The sequence below is a fragment of the Benincasa hispida genome, chromosome 5 (assembly GCF_027475165.1).
Source record: "Benincasa hispida cultivar pf3 chromosome 5, pf3_genome.v1.1, whole genome shotgun sequence".
NCBI lineage: Eukaryota > Viridiplantae > Streptophyta > Magnoliopsida > Cucurbitales > Cucurbitaceae > Benincasa > Benincasa hispida.
This window is the reverse complement of record NC_143482.1, coordinates 38,333,028-38,349,408: the sequence shown is the minus strand read 5'-3', so window position 1 is coordinate 38,349,408 and position 16,381 is coordinate 38,333,028. Positions and strand designations below refer to the sequence as shown.

At 36.3% G+C, this 16,381-nt stretch overlaps 1 protein-coding gene across 1 annotated transcript; it reads right to left on the bottom strand.

Moving 5' to 3' along the window:
- Positions 1 to 13,651: 13,651 nt before the first annotated feature.
- Positions 13,652 to 14,122, bottom strand: LOC150036117 (uncharacterized). Its single transcript, XM_090313568.1, has one exon. The coding sequence runs from the start codon at positions 14,120 to 14,122 to the stop codon at positions 13,652 to 13,654; it is 471 nt and encodes a 156-aa protein (XP_090169694.1).
- Positions 14,123 to 16,381: the final 2,259 nt, after the last annotated feature.

Sequence of the window (16,381 nt, the reverse complement as noted above, 5' to 3'; positions counted from 1 at the left end):
TCACAGAGCGAAAGAATCCTTAGAACTTATACATTCAGATCTCTATGGTCCTATGAATGTTAAGGTAAGAGGAGGGTTTGAATATTTCATCATCTTTACTGATGATTATTCAATAAATGGGTATGTTTACTTAATGCAACATAAGGCTGAAGCCTTTGAAAAGTTAAAGGTGTATAAGACTGAAGTTGAAAATACATTATATAAAACAATCAAAACCTTTTGATCTGATCGAGATGGAAAGTATATGAACTTGAAATTTCAAGATTATTTGATAGAACATGGAATTTGTAGGAATGTATCAGCAACAACGGAAGCAACAAGGATAATTTAAGCACTTTAATTCATTAAATTTGGGAAAATATAAAACATGCTCTTGCAGAAAACAAGTGAGTTTCAAGACATACCTTTGTAGAACCACCTTAAAGCACGATCTCCAGTTGCAATCTTCTCCGAATCTTGTTACAGACCACCTCAAGATCTTCCTCACTATTTTTTTGGTACTCTAGATTGAGTTGTGGGACTCAAAACACGCTTGAATCAAAGGCTTATGGAGAATTGCTCACAAGAGCAATCTTATTGAAGAACGCTTTTTTCAGCACGAATTTTCTCTAAAATTCTCTCTTGATTACATGCCCGAAATTCACTCCAAACTCTTCAATATATTGCAGACCATCATGCAAGGAAGAGAGTTGCAACTCATGCTTGGCTAAACTCATTAGACCAAATTAACCCTCACTTGTTAATGTCTGATGAGATGGGAAGAAATCTGGGTGACGATAACGTCTCCTCTGTGTACAATCTCCTTAATGAGATGGTACTTCCGTTTAATATGCTTTCCCCTTTTATGGCTTCATAGTTCCTTTGAATTTGCAACTGCTTCACTGTTGTCACAATAGAGAGTGACAGACAAGTGCATATTAGGAACTACTTCCAGATCTGTCAGGAACTTTATGAGCCATACTGCTTCTTTTGCTACTTCACCTGTAGCTACATACTCAGCTTCCTTTGTGGAGTCAGCAATACAACTCCGCTTGATGCTTTTCCATACAATTTCTCCTCCGTTTAGAGTGAATACTGACCTCGAAGTTGATTTCCTCAAATCAATATCGGTCTGAAAGTCAGAATCAGTGTATTTAGTAAGGATCAAATCCTTAGCACCATACACGAGCTTATAATCTCACATTCTCCGAAGATACTTGAGAATGTTCTTAACAGTAGGTCAATAATCATATCCAGGATTGGACTGAAATCTGCTGACTATTCCAACGACATAGCATATATCAGGATGAGTATACAACATTGCATACATTAAACTCTCTACTACTGATGCATATGGAATTCGATTCATCTCCTCAACTTCTTGAGATGTTTGAGGACACTGTCCTTAGACAGGTGAATTCCATGTCTGAAAGATAATAATCGTTTATTGGAATTTTTCATTTTATACCTAGACAACATTTTGTCTATATAAGATGCTTGAGATAACGTTAACGTTTTGTTCTTGCGATTCCGAACTATTTGGATTCCAAGAACATACTGTGCTTCTCCTAAATCTTTCATTTGGAATTGTGAAGCCAACCATCTCTTAATGTCATTAAGAAATTCTACCTCATCCCAGTGAGTAGAATATCATCAACATACAACACCATAATAGCGACAGTTTTGTTAACGATTTTCTTGTATACACAGGGTTCGTCAACATTTTGTTCAAAGCCATAAGATTTGATCACAATGTCAAATCTCATATTCTAAGATCTAGAAGCTTGTTTCAATCCATAAATGGATTGATTAAGTTTGCAAACTTTTTGCTCTTGATCTTGCTATATAAACCCTTCTGGTTGAGACATATAGATACTCTCTTCAAGATAGCCATTTAGAAAAGCTGTTTTGACATCCATTTTCCATATTTCATAATCATAAAATGTGGCTATGGACAAGAGTATTCTAATTGACTCTATCATGGCAACTAGAGACAATGTTTCTTCATAATCTACTCCATCTCTTTGGGTAAACCCTTTTGCCACAAGTCTAGTGGTCTATACCTTACCAGCTTGGTCTCATTTTCTCTTGTAGATCCATTTGCAACCGATGGGTTTTACCCCTTCAGGTTGATCTACAAGATACCATACAGAATTGAAATACATAGATCCCAATTCTTCAGAGCTCATAAGGTGTTTCAGAAACACTTTTCGAGGGAACCATGTTCAAAATATATACCACAGTCCCAACTGCGTGTCCCCAAAAAGAATTTGGTAACTGAGCGCAACTCATCATGGAACGAATCATGTCCAACAAGGTTCTGTTTCTCTTTTCTGCCACACCATTTTGTTGAGGTGTGCCAGGGGCTATGAGTTGAGACTGAATTCCATGTTCTATCAAATAATTATGGAATTCAAAGTCCATATACTCACCACCTCGATCCGATCAAAGCGTTTTAATCCTTTTACCTAATTGGTTTTCAACCTCAACCTTATACTCTTTGAACTTTTCAAAAGTTTTAGACTTTTGGTGTATTAGGTAAATATGCCCATACCTAGAATAATCATCTATAAAACCGATGAAATATTCATACACTTCTCTCACTCTAACATTTAGAGGCCTACAAAGATAAGTGTGAATTAGCTCTAGGGGTTCTTTGGCTCTAAGACATTTTCCAAAAAAAGATCTTTTTGTCATTTTACCCTCGAGACAGGACTCACATAGTGGTAATGAACTATCTTCCAACTTATTTAGATGACTGCTCTTAACCAATCTCTCAATCCTGTTGAGATTTATGTGACCCAGTCTCAAGTGCCAAAGATAGGCATTTGGAGAAATCTTCCTTTTCTTATGGGTCTCAGCAGTTTTAAACATCTCTATTTTCAGTACGGCTTTAACCTTATTTGGTTTTAACATATACAAGTTATTTTCTAATTTTGCAGAGAAAATATGTATACTTCTTTTATTGATGAACACTTCATCATGTTTGAAATAAACATTATAATTTTGTTCTAGGAAACAAGAGATATATATTAGATTCCTTTTCATAGAAGGAATATAATATACATTTTTCAAATAAATGTACTTTTTTCCTATAAATAAATTCATATCACCCACTGCTTTAGCTGAAACAACCTCCCCAATCCCTACCTTAAAGATTATTTCACCTTCTGTCAACTGTCTCCAGGAATTTGTTTCCTGTGAGATAGTACAAACATGATTAGCGGCACCTGAATCAATTATCCAAATTTTATCGTTTTCCACTAAACATGCTTCGATAACAAGTAAACTATATTTAACTTGTTGTTCAAATTCTGCACTCGCATCTACATAATTCAAAATTTTAGATGAGTTTGTAGATAAAGGACAATCCTCTGTTAAAACTCTTTTGGTGTAATCAACTGCTAGTAATTTGTTGGTTGATTTGATTTTACTGTTATTTAATTCAAAAGTGAGTATTTTAGAAGAATTCGACATGCTGATAAAATTCAAACAAATTCTAATTAGCAAATTGTAACTAAATCCAAAATCAAGTTTTAGCAAAAAGTAATAATGTACCCATAACCATTATTTATTTGCAACGATACTTTAGTGAGTTATAATACGTGTTACCGAGGGGCAGTCAGATACTCCTTCACTAAAGCAAACAATTTTGACCAAACACTATCTCTAGAATAACTCTTATTCCTATTGTCTCCAAAATAAATTTTATTCCTACAGTCGTTTAGTTATCGTTTTCGGTCAAGATATTTACTAACAATTAGTAATTCTTGTAAGTGTGACCTGCCATTTTCAGATCTTATAGGACGGTATGAATATGCCTCTGAAATAGAAGATAATATATAAGACGAAACTATAAGACCCTATTCATTTTACTGAAGCCAGGGTTGTTCCAAATCCTATGTTATAACCCTCTGAGGGGATAGCATTGTTAAACGACTAGCAAGGGTCGCCTAAAGCAAACCAGGGCGTAACATAGGAATTTCACGGTTCAAACTAATGGAGGAGATCGTAGGATATATTGACACATATCTTTCACCCACTTACTATGAACTACTTCCTCCGTTTACCTTGTTATTGACTCATACAAAACACTTTTCAAATGGAGGCCACTTCCAGGGTGACACGAAGCATCATATGAATCTCACGGTATAAACTATCGTGGAGACGTGGTAGTTGAAATCTATATATCATATAATAGACTTATGTTTGAACAACTTCCCCTTATTCAACACATTCTAGATTTAAGCTAAAACATACTTTTCGAATGGAGGTTACTTCCAGGGTGACACGAAGTACTGCTTAAATCCAGACTGTAAACTCTTAGGGACACGAGAGCTAAGAATAACATATTGTATATGTTATTAATTTTCCACTGAAGTTTTCTAATAACTCTATCATATAGAGGTTATTAAACTGCCACTGAAGTGTTCTATTGGGTAAATTTATACTTAAGTTCTTTTCGACTAATAAAACTACCCTAAGTCTATGTGGTTTATCCAAGTATAACTCTTATAATTGGATTTTAAGAATAACATATCGTGAGCATGCAACTATTGTTTATGGATTTTAAATGTCTAACCCGATTTTATAACAACTTATAAAACTTTAGACATGCTAAACATCCATAACATACATAAAGGCATTGAATATTTAATATAACACTTATATTAAATACAGGAAACCTTAACTGTGGGGTTTTATGTCCTAAAAACTCGCAGTTTGTAAAATGATAAACATTTTTTATTATCAATATACTTGTTATTTATCTCTATGAAAGTCTAAATCCAATAAACTAAGACCCATGACTATTGTATGAGTACCTGAACTTTATGTGGAGACATAAAAGTGAATCGGGTTCGAGTAAATAGTCAAAATGATCTATGGTACATGAATGAGGTTGGATACCTTATTATGTTAACACTATTGGATGCGGCCTACTCTGTAGTTGATACAAAGAGTTGTAAAGTGCTACATATAATGTGATCCTAATTCGTACATGACATGAGAAGTGGGGGCATCCTATGCAATGATTTGCATACGATTAGGACCAAGAAATAAGTCACTCTTACTTTATAACACTGTTTACTGTTTAAGACTGACTATTTCACCTAGATGACCTAGGTAACTCGATCTTATTCCTGAGCTAACTATGAACTCCTGTTTATTCGAGATTGCCCTTAGATTTGCATAGTTGAGGTTGGCTCAACAACGCTAGCTCAATAAGACTCCCATTTCAGGGGTAAGACCGGATGGATAGCTGGGGACATAGGGTACAAGACGGAGTTCATGCTTACCCGTTTTAGGGATAAGAGAATGGTTGTTCTCTCAAGTACTGAATCCAGGTCTTGAACAAGGGGCCCCACCCTCTCACTAAGCTGAGAAAGTTTGGTTTGTTGATTGTATCACAAACCAATTGTTCATTAGAGGATTAGTAGGGACATGAGGAATAAGACGTAATCTCGGGGGTAAAACAGATATTTGACCCAACCGTTATTATGAACAATCTGTGAAGGGTGGACTTGCTTATTATGGTTAAATCATGTGGACATAATATATCTACAGTGAGGGAAGTGCAACTATGGGCTTTAGTGGAATGACCCATTAGTTAACGAATGGAGATTAATTTGGTCTAATAAGTTTAGTCAATTAATCTCGGATCGTTGGAGCCCATGATCTATAGGTCCGCAAGGTCCCACTACTAGCCCGTAACGAATTAGCTCTAGAATAGCGTGATAAGTTAATTTGAAATGTTCAAATTAGAATTAAGGGAATTAGTAATTATATGAGATATAATTATATTTAATTTTAGAATTAAATGGAATAGGAGAATTTATATATTTAAATATGATTTAAATATATAAAGATGGATATGTATTAAAATTAATTTAATATTTGATATTAAATTAATTAAGTTTTATTTAATAATTAATTTAGAAATTAATTAATTTTTCATTTTTAAAATCAAAATAGATTTTATGAAATCAAAATTTGATTTTTAGATAAAATTGAAAAAGGAAAAGAAAACAAAATCACAAAATGGAAAAACAGATTTTTCCATTATTCATCACCTAACTAGCTGACACATATTGCAATGTCTTGCCTTTGTCTTCTCCAAGCATGAGCTGCAACTCATGCAGCTCTTCTCTTTGCATGTTAATCTGCAATATAATGAAGAGATTTGAGTGAAAATCGGGTATGCAATCTACAGATGTTTGAGAGAAAATTCGGTTTGAAGAATGGTTCTTCAACAAGGTTGCTACAGTGAGCTTTTCTCCTTCATCCCTTGATTCAAGTTTGTTTTGAGTCCCACAACTCAATCTAGAGCACTAAGAGAATAGTAGGGAAGATCTTGAGGTGGTCCACAATAAGATATGGAGAAGATTGCAGCTGGAGAAGAAGCTTTGAAGAAGTTCTACAAGAGGTATGTCTTGAAACTCATTTTTCTGCAGAAGCATGCTTCATATTATGCCAAAATTTGTGAATTTGAATGCTTAGATGATCCTTGGTCTTCCGCTGCTGTTGATACAATCCTACACTAACATGGATACTATATATTATAATAGATTATAACGTACTTTCAATGCATGTAACATGCTTCCTATAGTGGGATTTTAAATCTAAATGGTATACTGTATGCGCATACAAGATTTAATTAATTATAACATATATCAAATGCATAAATAATTAAACACAAACTGATATGGTTTTAGTTTTGGCATAAATAAGCAAACAGAAGCCTAACTATTACAAATGGCTTGAAAACAGTCTTTGAATCGCCCGAACCACTCCAAACCGAACTCAAGCAACTTGAACCAGACTAGATAAGTCTGAACCAGACCAGCCAAAAATACTTTGAGGCTGAACTGGATTGGACCTCGAGAAAATTGATCGAACTGGTTGCTCTCGGTCTAACCTCAAAGTCTTGCTAAGACCGATTGTGTAGCGTTGAAGGCAATCGTCTAACACTATCACCTTGTGTTGAGAAGTGTCATTTGCCTATCGCATAGAGCAATCGTTTAGCTCTGGGGTAGAACTAAACGATCGCTTTGCACCATTGCCTAACACTTCATGTCATCGTATAGTGTCCACGGCAGCTACACGATCGCTTGGCCCTATCGCATACAACATCATCGTGTCGTTCAGCGTAATAGCTAAACGATCATTTAGTTCCATCACATAGAAACTTCAACGCATCGCTTAGCACCGCATCTACACGATCGCTCAGCGAATCTAGACGATCACTTAGCGTTATTGCATAGCACTTCATCGTATTGCTTAGCGCCCATCACAGCTACATGATCGTGTAGTGCCATCATATAGAAAATCCAACGTATCATTTAGTTCCCACACAAAAGCTAAACGATCGCATAGTGCTATCGTATAGCATTTGAACGCATCGTTTAGCTCCCGCAGGTACAGATTGTTTAACGTCCAACATCACAACAACCAGCGCCTATTGCTATACGATCGTCTAGCTTTTCCTCACATCATGTAATGCCTGGAACTAGACCATTGCTTAGCAACAGAACCTTAACAATGATTTTCAGCAGAAGCTGAAAAACTGGATCAGCAACTCGGCCTCATTTACTTGTTTCTTTAGTTACATCTTAATTCCAACTCTAATGACTCCAAATAAATTACAAACTCTTGCTAACACATAAAAGCTCATCAAACAAGAGCCAATTACAAATTTAAAAGAGAAATTAAAGAGAATTAAAAATGTAAATTCTCAGAAAACCATATCAGTGCATCAATTTCATATTTCTCATATAAAACACCCACCAAACAAAAATTAAACCGAATTGAATGCTTATATGATTCGTTGCTAATTGTAGGAAGTATCAACAATAGCGGAAGCAAGAAGAATCTTTAAGCACTCTAATTCATTAATTTTGGCAAAATAGAAAGCATGCTCTTGCAGAAAATAAGTGAGTTTCATGACATACCTTTGTAGAACTTTTTCAAAGCATGATCTTCAGCTGCAATCTTCTCCAAATCTTGTTGCAGACCACCTCAAGACCTTCCCCATTATTCTCTTAGTGCTCTAGATTGAGTTGTGGGACTCAAAACAAGCTTGAATCAAGGGATTATGAAGAATTGCTCACATGAGCAATCTTATTGAACAATGCTTTCTTCAGCACAAATTTTCTCTAAAATTCTCTCTTGATTGCATGCCCGAAATTCACTCCAAACTCTTCAATATATTGTAGACTATCATGCAAGGAAGAGAGTTGCAACTCATGCTTGGAGTAACACAAGGCAATGGTGATAGATTTTGTGTGAGCAAGTAGAAGATGGATAATGGAAAAACTTGTTTTTCCATTTGTTATTATACGAACTTTTCAATTTTCATTAAAATTAATTTTGATTTTAAAACATAAATTTTTATTAATTTTATAAAACTAATTTCATAAAATAATTTTCAAATAAAACTAATTAATTTAATATCAAATATTAAATTAATTTTTACATACATCCATCTTTATATATTTAAATCATATTTAAATATAAATTCTCCTATCTCGTTTAATTCTCAAATTAAACATGTAATTATATCTCATATAATTACTAATTTCCTTAATTCTAATTTTAACTTTTCAAATTAACTTATCACGCTATTCTAGAGCTAGTCTAATTACGAGCTAGTAGAGAGACCTCGCGGACCTACAAATCATCGGCTCCAACGATCCGAGATTAATTGGCTAAACTCATTAGACCAAATTAGCCCACATTCGTTAACTAATGAGTCACTCCACTAAAGCCCATAGTTGCATTCCCCTCACTGTAGATATATTTTGTCCACATGATTTAACCATAATCAGCAAGTCGACCCTTCATAGGTTGTTCATAATAATGGCTGGGTCAAATATCTGTTTTACCCCCGAGATTATGTCTTATTCCTCAAGTTCCTACTGATCCTCTAATGAACAACTGGTTTGTGATCTAATCACTAAACCATACTCTCTCAGCCCAGTGAAAGGGTGGGGCCCCTTGTTCAAGACTTAGATTCAGTACTTGAGAGAACAACCTTCCTCCTATCCCTAAATCGAGTAGGTGTGAACTCCATCTTGCATCCTATGTCCCCAGCTATCTATTAGGTCTTACCCTTGAAATTGGAGGCTTATTGAGCCGGCACTATTGAGCCAACCCTCACCTATGCAAATCTAAGGATAATCCCGAATAAACAGGAGCTCATAGTTAGCTCAGGATTAAGATCGAGTTACCTATGTCATCTAGATGAAATAGTCAATCTTATACAGTAAACAACGTTATAAAGTAAAAGTGACTTATTTCTTGGTGCGATCTTATGCAAACTCATTGCATAGGACGCCCCCACTTCTCATGTCAAAACATGTACAATTAGGATCACATCGTATGTAGCACTTTATACCTCTTTGTAACAACTACAGAGTAGGCTGCATCTAATAGTATTACCAGAATAAGGTACCAATCTTATTTATGAACTCCACATAAAGTTCAAGTACTCATGTAATAGTCAAGGGTCTTAGTTTATTGGATTTAAACTTTCATACAATTTATAAAATCCATAATAAGTATATTGATTATAGAAAATGTTTATCATATAACAAACTGTGAGTTGTAGGACATAAAACCCAACAAAATTGTATCCCAACTCTCAGCACTTGGTACACCTCAGTAGAATGGTGCATCAGAAAGGTTATCGAACCTTGTTGGACAAGGTTTGAACTATAAGAAGTTACGCTCATTTACTTAATTCGTTTTAGGGTTATGTAGTATAAACTGCAGCCTATATTTTCATTTATGTTCCATCCAAAAGTGTTTTTGAAACGCCTTTCGAATTATAGAATGGTCACTACATCATTTAAGGATATAGGGTTGTCCAACATATGTGCTTGAGACTAGTCCTAAGAAATTGGAACCTCGTTCAAAATTATGCCTCTTTGTAGGCTACCTCAAAGGAACGAGAGGTGGTTACTTCTACGATCCTAAAGATAATAAAGTATTTATGTCGACAAACACTACCTTTTTACAATAAAACCACATTAACTAAAATAGTATTAAATGAGCTTTCTAGTGAAACTACTAAATCTTCAACAAGAGTTGTTGAAGAGCCAAGTACATCAACAAGGGTTGTTGATGTCGGTTCATCTAGTAGGTCACATCTACCTCAACCATTAAGGGAATCTCGAGGTAGTGGGAATGGTTTAACGAAAATCCTAACTGTCATATCTAATGGCGATGTTGAGGATCCATTATCTTATAAACAAGTAATGGAAAATGCAAACAAAAATGAATGGATAAAATTTATTGATCCCAAAATGGAGCCTATGTACTTTAATTTAGTCTGGGATCTTATAGATCAACCTGATGAGGTAAAGCCTATAGGTTGCAAATGGATCTACAAAAGAAAAAAATGGTGTAGATGGAAAGGTGCAAACCTTCAAGGTTAGACTAGTGGAAATGGGTTATACCCAGGTTGAGGGAGTTAACTATGTGGAGACTTTCTCACCTATTGCCATGTTACAATCTATCCAGATGCTCTTGTCCATTGTCACATATTATGACTATGAGATTTGGCAAATAGACATCAAGACTTCCCTTCTGAATGGAAATCTTGAGGAGACCATCTTTATGCAACAACCAGAAGGATTCCCAAGGTCAAGAGAAAAAGGTTTTCAAACTCAATCGATCCATTTATGGACTGAAACAAACTTCTTGATCTTGGAATACAACTCCAAGACTTAACTACAAAGTTTACATCAACAACTTTAAAACCCCAGAAGTATAACTATGGTTGTGGTAGACCTTGACCTTAGCAGCACCCTGGAACTCCTCACCTTTCGCTACATGGGAAGAAAACATGAAAGAAAAGGATGAGCTTCACAAAGCTCAGTGAGTGGTAAGCAACTTCTAGAGTCTATTTCAACTCATAATAACATATATACGAGGTTAATACTTGATGCATTGATTTATCATGCGATGAAAGGATGTGTGGATGCGATGATCATGTAAGTTTTCCTAACAAAGCCAAAGTATAAGCCTTCTTAGGGTCCCAGTAAGGATAGAGTCAAACGTAGGGATTACTAAATTTATATGCGACAGACTCTCTGATCCTATTGCGATCGTGATTAAGAGGTAGATGGTGATTTAACTTAGATTTTCTAATGCGATGGAATTAAATGCACAGCGATGAAAGGGTGGTATTGTAACAAGTATGCGATGAAGGGCTTCAGAAGAGATTTAGCTAGCATTTCTTAAGATATTGTACAAGTCATGTGATCATGCTATACACAAATATTAAGCACTACATTTCTCAATGCATAATGCCACATTTCCTATTTCTAGGATGCATGCAATGTGTATGAAATGCAGCAGATAGGACTTATTTCGAAGTCTCTACTCTTACTTATGCAATCTAATCCGACTCTCTCAAGCCTAGATTCTCTCTTTAGACTACTCTCTTAAGTACTCCAAATGATGAATGAAGCTTACATAAGACAAGATGATCGCGTAAAGTGCATAGCTTAAGTCATGCTAGCTATATATTTCTCAACCCATTCACAAATTTATTTACTCATGCATGGTGTGGAGAGACTGATCATAAATTGAAATGAAGTTTCTATTTTTGCAAATAAAGTGTTTAAGTACAAAACAATAAATGGTGTAAGAAGTATCAAGCTAGGTAAGCAATGTCTTGCTTCCTCTGGCTTTTTACACTACTCTTGTCACTTCAATTCCTTCCCAAATTGTATATTCTTGCTCTCGCAAGGGTTGGGTGTCTCTCCTTCGTGCTATTTCCGGCAGTCTCTCGACCTCTCCGAAAATTAATCTCTTCTCACGAATTCCCTTCCCTCGACTTCGCCTCGCCTCTTCGCATGCCTCCTTTATGGTTTGGTAACATTGGGTATTTATAGACTTCTAGGTAAAGCAGTTCTTCTTACTAACGATTGCGTGGATGGGAAGCATTAATTTCCATACCCTATTGTGCCGTCTGATAGTCATCGGAAGTTCAATGTATTTGCAACGGTATGGTCTTCAACGACCGTCAACTGAATTTCTTATTTTACCGTTATCAGCTTTACGTCCCATCATGTTTCATTATATTATGTTGTCGCCTTTATGTAAGGTCTTTATGTGATCATCTTTGAGGTACCCTTGGATCGCAAACTCAAAATGCGTCATCACATTGTACCTGCTCACAATAATGCAATTTAACTATTTTTATGCTATGAGCATTAGCGATCACAATTTTCTTTTAGTTTGGCACATTCAATCGTAATATTGCCTATTTCAACATCACTTTCTCCTATTGTTTTGATAATTTTAGCTTTAATAATTTGTATTTCTACCAGTTATCACACCCTCAAAGTTAAAACAATGCTTGCCCTCAAGCATAAACTAAAGATTTCTCAAAATTTCAATCGTCTTCACCTTGCCTAGGCTTCTCATGATGCTTATTCAAATCACTGAACCAATGCCTTATTAATTTCTATCCTAATCTCTTCCTAAAATATTTCTAACCTTTAGGGACTGCGAGCTTAATCTTAAAAAAAAAAATTCTTTACTCATTTCCCAGGACATCGCATAATTTATTTCAAATTTTATCAAATTGGGGTGTTCAAGTAGTTTTGGCCTTCGCATGATTCAAATATTAGTTTTGTGATCTCTAATCCGAGTGCCCAGCCTTCGTTTTGGCTTACCCCCACGGGTGTCATGCGGACATCCAACTACGAGCGAGGCAGTCTTTTCAGTCAAAACACATGCCCATCTTTTTTTTTTTTTTGGCAGCAGAGTTGTGATCACTTAGCTTCTGCGTTGATCACGATTCCCACCTTTGTTTTGGCTTGCCCTCATGGGTGTCATGCGGACATCCAACTACGAGCAAGATTTGATCTTAATGTTATATATAATTTTTCTCCTTTTTTTTTTTTTGAAAATCTGAAAATAACAAGGATGAAAATAGCACCCCCTCCCCCCCCCACAATTGAAAATGCAGCAATGTCCTCATTGTTGAAAATGAAATAATTTATGCGATGGACTCAAAGTTTTGTAAAAATAGTTTTGAAGTCAAGCTGGCAGACCACTAAATTTTAGAAATGCTTTGTGAATCGATTGTCCTGAAATTATTCTGACACCAGTTCATGAGATAAGTAAAGAAGCATATATTTCATCATTGAAGTCATAATGGGCAGAGGATGAATGCGACAACCAAATAAAGCAAGAAAAAATTCAGAATTGAACCAAACGAGAGAGAATACAATAGTAGAATTTAGCAATATTAAATTGAAAGTGAGAAGTACAAAAAATTGAAATAAGATGAGGCAAGGAAGAACATAACCCCCAAATTTAATTTTTCGCTCGCATCATTTTGATCGCATCCTTTCCTGTAATGGGATGATATTGTAATTGTGATGGGCTGATTTTTTTTTCTTTGAATTGAAGCTCAACCGATCGTGTGTTTTAAGCCCATCGCATTAATTCGTCGCATTCGTTTATTGCGATCAAAATGATGAAATAAAAAAGATAGAAAGAAGTATGAAGAAAAGAGTTGACGATCATAAAAAGTATAAATATGTCGAAAGTAAAATAGATTCTTAAAAGAAAAACAAAAGGATACTCAAAAGGATGTACTTTGTCCCTGATGAATGTATGCTGCTTATCATCGCAGGGACTGAGTGTTTCTTCTTTATTCTGGCTTACCCAAGTCAATGGAGGTTTTCTCGCATTGGAAATCTCCTCCATGATACATCTTTACTATTTGTCCATTCACTTTAAATGTATTGCTCCCATATTTTTTGGTCAATTCCACCGCTCCATATGGGAATACTTCCTTGATTATGAAAGGCCCAGACCAACGCGACTTCAGGTTTCTAGGAAAGAGACACAACCTAGAGTTAAACAGTAATACCCTTTGACCTGCCTTGAGGTTTTTCTTGTAAAGACGTTTATCATGCCATCGTTTGGTGCGTTCTTTGTAATTTTTGGAACTCTCATACGCTTGTAATCTCCACTCATCCAACTCTAGTAGTTGAAGTTTTCTCTCTTCTCCTGCAGCCTTAAGATCAGAGTTAAGTTTTTTAATTGCCCACATCGCCTTACATTCCAGTTCTAACGGCGGATGACAAGCCTTTCCAAACACCAACACATATGGTGACATGCCTATGGGTGTCTTATAAGCAATTCGATATGCCCACAAGGCATCATCCAGTTTCATGGCCCAATCCTTCCGCGATGGGTTCACCACCTTCTCTAAGATTGACTTAATTTCTCTGTTAGAAACCTCTGTTTGTCCGTTTGTTTGGGGGTGATATGTAGTAGCGATCTTATGGTGGACATTATATTTGATCAATAGTTTACTAACAATGCGATTCACAAAGTGGGTCCGTTCGTCACTTATTATGGTACGTGGAGTGCCAAAATGAGTGAGGATGTTTTTCTACAAGAACTTAGAGATCGTTGTCGCATCGTTTGCAACGCATGAAAAAGCTTCAATCCATTTGGAAACATAGTCGACAACCAATAGAATGTATTTATGAACATTTGACGATGGAAATGGTCCCATGAAATCTATTCCCCAGACGTCGAATAACTCCACCTCCAAAATGATGTTCATTGGCATCGCATTTTTTTCTGAAATACTTCCAGTGCGTTGGCACTTATCGCATTTCATGGAGTATTCTCGTGCATCTTTAAATAGAGTGGGCCAATAATACCCACATTGCAAAACTTTCGCTGCTGTATGCTGTCCGTTGAAATGCCCTCCATAGGGTGATTCATGACATTGAAACAATATGCGATGGAAAGCAGTTTCTGGAACACAGTCTCAATATCTGGTATGGTCCCCTCTTGTAGAGATTTGGATCGTCCTAGTAGTAAAATTTGCATTCATGAATGAGCTTTTTCTTTTGATGGGATGTGTAGTTTTCAGGGAATTTCTTGCAAACCAAGAAGTTGACAATATCTGCATACCAGGGTAGTTCTTCAATCTTAAGCAACTACTCATCAGGAAATGAGGCGTTCACCTCCGACTGGATGCGATCCACTTCTGGATTCTCTAATCGTGATAAATAGTCAGCGACCTGGTTCTCTGTTCCCTTTCAGTCGATTATTTCCATATTAAATTCTTGGAGTAAGAGAACCCATCGGATTAGTCTAGGCTTCGCATCTATTTTGGTCATCAAATATCTTATCGCAGAGTGGTCTGTGTGGACTATCACTTTTAACCCCAACAAGAATGTTTGAATTTTTCAATCGCAAAAATCACCGCTAAAATTTCCTTCTCAGTGGTGGTGTAATTCGCCTACGTGGAGTTCAATGTTCTGCTAGCATATGCGATGGGGTGTAACATTGTCTTTACTTTTTATGCCAAGACTGCTCTCATCGCATATCCATTGGCATCGCATATCAGTTCAAATGGCTTTGCCCAATCAGGTCCGATCAAAATTGGCACTGTAATTAACGCGTCCTTTAGTGTTTTGAATGCAGTGAGGCAATGTGAATCGAAATCAAAGGCTCAATCAGCTTCCAACAATGCATTCAAAGGTCGAGCGATTTTGGAAAAGTCCTTCACAAACCTTCTATAAAACCCCACGTGTCCTAGGAAACTCCTTAAAGCTTTCACATTTGCTAGAGGTGGAAGTTTTTCTATAGCTTCAATTTTTGCTTTGTCCACCTCTAACCCATTCCTTGAAACCTTATGCCTGAGCACAATTCCTTCTTTGACCATAAAATGGCACTTTTCCCAGTTCAATATCAGATTAGTTTCTTCACATCTTTTCAGTACTCTCTCCAGGTTTTGCAAACAGATTTCATATGTTTGTCCATAAACTGAGAAGTCATCCATAAATATTTCGACCGAGTCTTCAAGGTACTCGGAGAAGATCGCCATCATATACCTTCGAAACGTACTGGGAGCATTGCATAATCCAAAAGGCATGCGACGAAAGGTGAACAATTCATATGGACATGTGAACGTGGTCTTTTCTTGATCCTCTGGTGCGATCATAATATGGTTATAGCCTGCATACCCATCAAGGAAGCAGAAATAATCATTCCCCGCTAATTAGTCTAGCATTTGATCAATGAAAGGTAAGGGAAAATGATCTTTCTTTGTCGCTGCGTTGAGTTTCCTATAGTCCATACAAATCTACCAACCTGTGACGTTCCTCATGGGGATCAATTTGTTGTTTGCATTAGGAACCACTGTCATCCCACCCTTTTTGGGAACACATTGCACGGGGCTTACCCACGTGCTATCTGCGATAGGATAGATAATGCCGGCATCTAACCATTTGGTGATTTCTTTTTTGACAACCTCTTTTATTGCAGGGTTCAGTCTACATTGAGGTTTTATTGAACCCTTCTAGTTTTCTTCAAGCTGTATTCGATGCATACAATACGTTGGGCTAATACCTCT